At 39.3% G+C, this 9607-nt stretch overlaps 1 protein-coding gene across 1 annotated transcript; it reads left to right on the plus strand.

Moving 5' to 3' along the window:
- Window positions 1-940: 940 nt before the first annotated feature.
- Window positions 941-2029, plus strand: LOC134202305 (pancreatic triacylglycerol lipase-like). The gene has a single exon (XM_062677334.1). It carries the CDS (start codon window positions 941-943, stop codon window positions 2027-2029), a length of 1089 nt encoding a protein of 362 aa, XP_062533318.1.
- The last annotated feature ends 7578 nt before the right edge of the window (window positions 2030-9607 follow it).

The raw sequence follows: 9607 nt of genomic DNA on the forward strand, positions 1-9607 counted from the left end.
CCGAATTCTACATCTACCAGTACCAGACAAATAAATTCAACTCACCTGTATTCATCTAGATTTATATATTTTTGAACAGCCGGGAAACGACAAAGGAAACGAACGTTTTGACATTTTAGTTGTGTTTTGATTATTTTAGTACCAAAGATGAATCAAGGGGACATTGGATGGAAAAAAGATGTTGTTTTTACATACGGGGGGCAAGTCGATTTCAAAATTCTTATGGGTACCGGTTTTGTAGAACATTGGAACCACCAATTGTGTACTAATTTGTTCTGACCCCAACTGCCGTTATACGCATAACTGTTCCATTTACATAGGAATCCTAGCAAACATGGGACAAATATGCGTATGGAGGCAACCCAAATCTTGATAATTATATCTATGATTGCACTATGTACTGTGCGGATGGATAACTAAGATCGATATTAGTATCTTTGCTCAAAAGATCGAATGAAGTGATGATTTGCAATGCCTGCTTAAAACTAGTGATTATGCAATGTCTTCTGATCCCATATTCTGGTCAAGTTAATTTTCAATAGGAAACAATGGGACAGGAGTCCCCGTCGAATTCAACTTGTTGGGAGCAAATAGGTTGAGGTTATCTGCCTGAAAAATTAGTGAGACTTTTTGCGCACATACACGCCCGCCCACATTCACGCGCGCACACAAACACAGACATCACATCAATTTATTCGATTGGTATATAACACTACGAATCTCCAGGCATCTTATAAAAAGTTTGTTTTTTTGGAGCGAATATATAGCTTTTACTCGTACGTAGTGTACGAGAAAGGCAAAAAAATCCCCACGTGTGGAATGATTTAGCTAGTTTCGAATATGTCACAACAACAAATCTTATACAAAAGCTCATTTAGATAAGGTTACCACCAATGGCCCCTATCCCATGTTTCAATAGAAATACATTCCCAATTCAGTTATGGCTACGCTAAGACTTGCTGTTTTCATTTCTTTGTTGTTGCTCAACGGTAAGTTGCTCGCTCGACCGTGTCTACTCTTCGAGCAAAAAAAAATTACACTAATCGAAGCTACCATCTCCAGATGTAGTCCATCCCAAGCCCGCTGGAATTTGGCTCCGGATGATGCCGGAAACCTGCACATGATTGATATTAGCCATGATGCTGTGCCGCAAAACCCGGATCACTTCGAGCCGTTGTTTGACCCCGAAACGGATGTGATCTTCCGTTTGTTTACCCGCTCTAATCCGGAATCGGCACAAATCATCCAATGGGACAACCCAGACTCTCTGCTCAGCTCCAACTTTAACCCGGCGCATCCAACTCGTTTTACTATCCACGGCTGGGTCAGCGGAGAAGAGGCCAACTTACACGGACTGATTCGAGAAAACCTTCTTGCACTCGGAGATTTCAATGTGATCAACGTTGATTGGGGAGCTGGTGCCCAAACTATCAACTACGTTCAAGCGAGGAATCGCGTTGGTCCAGTGGGTGAAATGGTGTCGCGCTTCATTGACATGATAGTGGCAACAGGTGGAGCATCGGTGGACGACATTTCCGTAACTGGAAGCAGTTTGGGAGCCCACTGCGCTGGAAATGCAGGAAAATTTCAACAGGGACGTATCAACACCATCATTGGAATGGACCCAGCAGGGCCGCTGTTCTCGGTTGGCCAGCCGGATATAATGCACCAAAGTGACGGTCGGTACGTGGAAGCTATCTACACCAATGCGGGCGTGTTAGGATTTAATCTTCCGCTTGGAGATGCAAATTTCTATCCAAACGGAGGACGTTCGCAGCCTGGTTGTGGTATCGATATCACTGGAAACTGTGCACACACGCGAGCTCATCAATACTATGCGGAATCTATCGGATCACCGTTGGGGTTTGTTGGGCAACGTTGCGCATCACACGAAGAAATAACAGCCGGAACGTGTACGGAAAGTGGGCCTAATGCGCTAATGGGTGGTGAGCCGTCCAATTATGGGAAAGGAGTAACCGGCTTCTATCATCTGATAACCAACGCACAGTCGCCGTTTGCGATGGGATGAAAATGCATTACCATATTGAGAAATGTTGGCAATTTATGAAATGATTAAAATATTCGACTATCCATGTCGGTGTTCTATGTTTAGATGTCTGACCCTAAGTCGATGGTATTCCTTATTCCAAGACTGCATACAATTTCACTCTCGAACATCCCGCTCTCGATATCTTTCCATAATGTTTATTTAAATACTATTCTGCCGCTAACCGCAAATCGAGCACATCTGTATATGGGCCTCCATATACAGATGTGCTCGACTTGCGGTTAGCGGCAGTATTAGACCGATACAAAAATTGAATATCTATTTTGTCCTCGGATTTTTTTTGCCCAAAAAATATTTTGAGGGGACAACAAAAAAAAAATCGGACAATTTTGAGGATATTCAAATAGTAGTTTGTGCAACAAGTTGCAAAAAGATGATTTTCAGCATGAGTTGTACGTTTATATACTACGAGTGCCGAAAAAATCGAGTTTTGCAACGAGTTGCACACGCTATTTTTTGCAATGACGAAATAAAGTCCAATTTGATAAATCTGTTCCAAAATTGTAGTCTAATTTTCTTCACATGATCATTCTTGCCAATAAATTATGTTGCTGCGAAGAAGAATCAGATTCCATGTTACCGTGCCACATTGCAAAGTTCAATGAGCCGTGAAGCGATAGATGTACTTGCCTTTGGAAATTTTGGATGTCATGACCGCCAAACTATTAAATCAGGGCTGCCCAACGTACGGCCCGCGGGCCGGATGCGGCCCTTGGCTCCATCTTATGTGGCCCGCGGTGTGTTAGAAAGAATACTTCATAACCGGCCCGAAAGTTTTTCTATCTGGCTCGAGAAGCTCCTTTTTATTATTTATTAACTTTCCGGGACTCGCATGGTTCTTGATCGCTCACTCGGTCTCGCCCCTGTTGTGAACGACAAGCGAGCTTTTTTCGAAGGTGTTGTACTTTTTACAATGGCGCGAGTCCCGAAAGGTTAATAAATAATGTATGTTATTATTAATTAAAAAAAATTGAATTAAACGAAGTTGAACGGATAACTCGTTATGGAATGCATATCGACTGTTGTTGATATGGTGTGCTCTAAAAAAGCCTCCTTCAGTAATATTAGTTTGTCATAAAGCACGGCGAAGAATTAGAGTTTTCACAGAAGATTTGAAAACTACGTTACGTGAAAAAGCCACCTGCTTCTGAATCTGCCTGGTCACAATCGATGAAAACACTGAACGTAAAAAACAAGGTACAGGTAGCTCTCTTAATAAGGGAAATTGATGATCATCTTCAAATTACAGAGGAATTAGCAGCTTTGATCTAAATGAAGAAAACGACTACCACAGGTATAGACCTCAGGAAAACTGTTGGGACCTGTATGAAAGAACTCCTATTTGAGAACTTAAGGCCTAACAACTGATGGAGCTCCGGCAATGATGGGAAAGAACATGGGCGTTGTGACACTTGAAAATCAAGGCAATTTTGTTCATCTGCTAGGGTAAAAGTTCCGATAGTCGTGGGTGTTCCTATAGTTGCGGTAGTGCGGTTTGCAGGGAATCAACAAATTAAACGCAGTAACCCACATTATCAGTCAATAAGTTGACCTGTCATAACACGATAGAGACAAAAACAACGTTGGAATTCCATTTTAACTGGTAAAGTATCTTTAAAATACTTTATTTTTTTCTCTCCCTTGCACCAATAGTTGCGGTAGTGTACCAATAGTTGCGAATCCCAGATAAAACCTATGGGATTCGCAACTATAGGAACACGAATAAAAAAATACCGCAACTTTTGGAACACTGCACCAATAATTGGAGGATTGTTTTCAGGTAACAAAAAGGGATTTTGATGGAATTATGGCCCGCTCTGGATAAAATTTAAGTAATGAGCTTTCCGATGCACTCTCAAGGTAAGGGAAATGAAATATAAATTAGAAGTAATCGAGAAATTAGTGTTGGAACGTGCTTAGTTCCTCCACTATTGGGTCTTTTACCCTACTCGATTGTTAATCAGCTACAAAAGTTAATTTGTGTTATTTCTCTGCACATTGCATTTATCACAAAAAAAGGTCTATGTACAAAAACGATCAATATTCGTGTTAAGCAATGCTCGTTATTCAGATAATAAACTCAACCACCACTAATTCCAAATTATGTTGACGAAAATGGAAGCAGAATGTTAATGCACCAGCTATATTATCCTGAATGGGTTAGTTGATTGGCGTATTAGACGTCACGAAACATCTCAATCGTCAACGACGAACTTTCATTATCCAACATAGGTATAAACTATTGAAAAAAAATTGAAACAATTTCCACAATTGACAATCAATCCTGTAGTCCTGTAGAAAAGAAGTTGTTGCCGAAGCCTTTCAACAGAAATATTTAAACCTATTCGCTATTTTTTGAGGGCATAGTTCCTCAACACCGTTTATTAATGTGAGTAATATATTTGGAATGTTTCAAATGGAGATAATTGACCTCCAATGCAGCAACGTGCTCAAATCTAAATTGCAGATAGACTCATGTTTCGTAAGATATTTTCTCTTCTCAGAAATTCATATCTGTGTGGACAACTCTCATCAATAATGAAAGCAGTAAAAAGTAATTTTTGATTTTCATTATCTGCTTGCAAAATTCGATTGAAAAAAGATTATTCAAACGTAATTAAATCGTAATGTTTAGTCTTTTTCAAACAATTTAAGTCATTCTGTAAAACTAGATGCCATATTTTGCTTTGAGTATTTTGAAAATGTGTGGAAAATATGTATATTTTTTTGAATATTTTTTGGCCCGCCAGCAAGTGGCCATTCTGAAAATTGGCCCGTGGCTTGAAAAGGTTGGGCAGGCCTGTATTAAATATATTACGGGGCGCATAGAATACACTATTTGAGCACTTACCCAAGCTAATTTAGCAAAATGTAGTCACGTAACGACTGTTCTGGTGTTGGTTTTTCATTATAGCACCCAAATGAGTGCATAATGCTCATTAAAGCATCCATTTCATTGGTATTTAAAAGTAGGCCGTTTTATCACTCAAAGACGAACTGTAAACCAGGTATTATGATCAGGAATTGCAAAAACATTATTTAACAAATCCGAGGAGTTTTTTGATTTTGTTCATTTGAATATTTATTTTTTATTATCCCCCCTTGACCTTTCGGAGACCAGTAGGACAAAAAGTTAAATAAATATGTGTAACGGCCTTAGTGGACAGACAAAAATATTCCAAATTGTTATCAAATGCAAAGTCATATACACTAAGGTTTTTTTTTACGTCGCTCCATGTACCGCGTAAAAAAAAACCGCGTAAAAAAAAACCGCGTTATTTAAAAAAAACGACGTAAAAAAAAACCGCGCTATTTTAAAAAAACGACGTAAAAAAAAACCTATTGGGGGACTTAGAAAATTTTATATGTTGGTGCCTACTGGGGACTTAGAAGATTTTTTTATGCCGGTGCCTACTGGGGACTTAGAAAATTTTAAATTGGGACTTGTAATGGACGGGGCTTCTTCCTATTTGTATGCTAGGTGTTGTTTGTAGGTCATAATACACGTGATATGGTACATGGTTTTTGTGATATGAAACCAAGAATGTGTTCCGATCTATGCTCAAGCTCATCCAAGAATCTCCTGAAATAAGGCCTTGAGATCTATGAAATAAGGCCTTGAGATCTATAAAGATCTGTCCTCTTGTTTCAAATATGGTACATGCTCTGTGTGACTCATAGAACAGATTGTGTTCAAAGCCTAAGTTATTGGTCATCCAAAAAATCCCAAAGCAAGGCCTTTAGATCTACACGCGTAACCAAAGATCTGTCCGCCTGTTTCAAATATGGTGCATGCTCTGTGTGACTCATAGAATAGATTGTGTTCAGAGCATAAGTTTGGGTCATCCAAAAAAATTCCGAAGTAAGGCCTTTAGATCTATACGCGTAACCAAAGATCCATCAGCCTTTTTCAAATATGGTACATGCGCTGAGTGACTCATAGAAAAGATTGGGTTCAAAGCCTAAGTTCTTGGTCATCCAAAAAAAATCCGAAACAAGGCCTTTAGATCTACACGCGTAACCAAAGATCTGTCCGCCTGTTTCAAATATGGTACATGCTCTACGTGACTCATAGAATAGATTGTGTTCAAAGCATAAGTTCATGGTCATCCAAAAAAATTCCGAAGTAAGGCCTTTGGATCTATACGCGTAACCAAAGATCCGTCCGCCGGTTGCAAATATGGTACATGCTCTGTGTGACTCATAGAACAGATTGTGTTCAAAGCCTAAGTTATTGGTCATCCAAATAAATCCCGAAGCAAGGCCTTTAGCTCTATACGCGTAACCAAAGATCTGTTCGCCTGTTTCAAATATGGTACTTGCTCTACATGACTCATAGAATAGATTGTGTTCAGAGCATAAGTTCTGGGTCATCAAAAAAAAAATCCGAAGTAAGGCCTTTAGATCTATACGCGTAACCAAAGATCTATCAGCCTGTTTCAAATATGGTGCATGCTCTGAGTGACTCATAGAAAAGATTGTGTTCAAAGCCTAAGTTCTTGGTCATCCAAATAAATCCCGAAGCAAGGCCTTTAGATCTACACGCGTAACCAAAGATCTATCGGCATGTTTCAAATATGGTACTTGCTCTACATGACTCATAGAATAGATTGTGTTCAGAGCATAAGTTCTGGGTCATCCAAAAAAAAATCCGAAGTAAGGCCTTTAGATCTATACGCGTAACCAAAGATCTATCAGCCTGTTTCAAATATGGTACATGCTCTGAGTGACTCATAGAAAAGATTGTGTTCAAAGCCTAAGTTCTTGGTCATCCAAATAAATCCCGAAGCAAGGCCTTTAGATCTACACTCGTAACCAAACATTTGTCCGCCTGTTTCAAATATGGTACATGCTCTGTGTGACTCATAGAATAGATTGTGTTCAGAGCATAAGTTCTGGGTCATCCAAAAAAAAAATCCGAAGTAAGGCCTTTAGATCTATACGCGTAACCAAAGATCTATCAGCCTGTTTCAAATATGGTGCATGCTCTGAGTGACTCATAGAAAAGATTGTGTTCAAAGCCTAAGTTCTTGGTCATCCAAATAAATCCCGAAGCAAGGCCTTTAGATCTACACGCGTAACCAAAGATCTATTCGCATGTTTCAAATATGGTACTTGCTCTACATGACTCATAGAATAGATTGTGTTCAGAGCATAAGTTCTGGGTCATCCAAAAAAAAATCCGAAGTAAGGCCTTTAGATCTATACGCGTAACCAAAGATCTATCAGCCTGTTTCAAATATGGTACATGCTCTGAGTGACTCATAGAAAAGATTGTGTTCAAAGCCTAAGTTCTTGGTCATCCAAATAAATCCCGAAGCAAGGCCTTTAGATCTACACTCGTAACCAAAGATTTTTCCGCCTGTTTCAAATATGGTACATGCTCTGTGTGACTCATAGAATAGATTGTGTTCAGAGCATAAGTTCTGGGTCATCCAAAAAAATTCCGAAGTAGGGCATTTAGATCTATACGCGTAACCAAAGATCTATCAGTCTGTTTCAAATATGGTACATGCTCTGCGTGACTCATAGAATAGATTGAGTTCAAAGCATAAGTTCTTGGTCATCCAAAATTTTCCGAAGTAAGACCTTTGGATCTCTGGATTCTGGAACCCATTTTGATGAGCTCAGCTGCGACACCATCCTTACCAGCTGCTTTATTGGTCTTTAGCTGTCTGATGGCATCCTTAACTTCCCTCAGGGTATGGGCAGAATTCCATTGTGTAGGCGAAACGGTGATTATGCTTAAGCTGAAGAACCGGTCTTTGATCCTCAACCTGCACATTCTCTCATGAATCGGTCACCACCAGATCGCACCTTTGTATATCGCCCATCACTATGGGGACAAGAAGGCGAGGTACACAGTCTATTATATGAACCACACAGAGCATGTACCATATTTGAAAAAAGCCGATAGATCTTTGGTTACTCGTGTAGATGTAAAGGGCTTACTTTGGAACTTTTTTGGATGACCAAGAACTTATGCTTTGAAAACAATCTATTCTATGAGTCACACAGAGCATGTACCATATTTGAAGCATGCGGACAGATCTTTGGTTACGCGTGTAGATCTAAAGGCCTTGCTTTGGGATTTTTTTGGATGATCAATAACTTATGCTTTGAACACAATCTATTCTATGAGTCACGCAGAGCATGTACCATATTTGAAACAGGCGGACAGATCTTTGGTTACGCGTGTAGATCTAAAGGCCTTGCTTCGGGATTTTTTTGGATGACCAATAACTTAGGCTTTGAACACAATCTATTCTATGAACCACACAGAGCATGCACCATATTTGAAACAGGCTGATAGATCTTTGGTTACGCGTATAGATCTAAAGGCCTTACTCCGGAATTTTTTTGGATGACCAATAACTTATGCTTTGAACACAATCTATTCTATGAACCACACAGAGCATGCACCATATTTGAAGCAAGCTAATAGATCTTTGGTTACGCGTGTAGATCTCAAGGCCTTACTTCGGAAGTTTTCTGGATGACCAAGAACTTATGCTTTGAACTCAATCTATTATATGAACCACACAGAGCATGCACCATATTTGAAACTGGCGGATAGATCTTTGGTTACGCGTATAGATCTATAGGCCTTACTTCGGAATTTTTTTGGATGACCAATAACTTATGCTTTGAACACAATCTATTCTATGAGTCACGCAGAGCATGTACCATATTTGAAGCATGCGGACAGATCTTTGATTACGCGTGTAGATCTAAAGGCCTTGCTTTGGGATTTTTTTGGATGATCAATAACTTATGCTTTGAACACAATCTATTCTATGAGTCACGCAGAGCATGTAACATATTTGAAACAGGCGGACAGATCTTTGGTTACGCGTGTAGATCTAAAGGCTTTGCTTCGGGATTTTTTTGGATGACCAATAACTTAGGCTTTGAACACAATCTATTCTATGAACCACACAGAGCATGCACCATATTTGAAACAGGCTGATAGATCTTTGGTTACGCGTATAGATCTAAAGGCCTTACTCCGGAATTTTTTTGGATGACCAATAACTTATTCTTTGAACACAATCTATTCTATGAACCACACAGAGCATGCACCATATTTGAAACAAGAGGACAGATCTTTATAGATCTCAAGGCCTTATTTAATAGATCTCAAGGCCTTATTTCAGGAGATTCTTGAAAGAGTTTGAGCATAGATTGGAAGACATTCCTGGTTTTATATCACAAAAACCATGTACCATATCACGATCCATGCTAGCGTACTATGATCTACAAACAACACCTAGCAAACAAATAGGAAGAAGCCCCGTCCATTATAAGTCCCAATTTAAAATTTTCTAAGTCCCCAGTAGGCACCGGCATAAAAAAATCTTCTAAGTCCCCAGTAGGCACCAACATATAAAATTTTCTAAGTCCCCCAATAGGTTTTTTTTTACGTCGTTTTTTTTAAATAGCGCGGTTTTTTTTTTACGTCTTTTGTTTTAAATAACGCGGTTTTTTTTTACGTCGGTATCGCGTAAAAATATCCGCGTAAAAAAAAACCGCGCAAAA

Source organism: Armigeres subalbatus, unplaced genomic scaffold (assembly GCF_024139115.2).
Source record: "Armigeres subalbatus isolate Guangzhou_Male unplaced genomic scaffold, GZ_Asu_2 Contig1141, whole genome shotgun sequence".
Lineage (NCBI taxonomy): Eukaryota > Metazoa > Arthropoda > Insecta > Diptera > Culicidae > Armigeres > Armigeres subalbatus.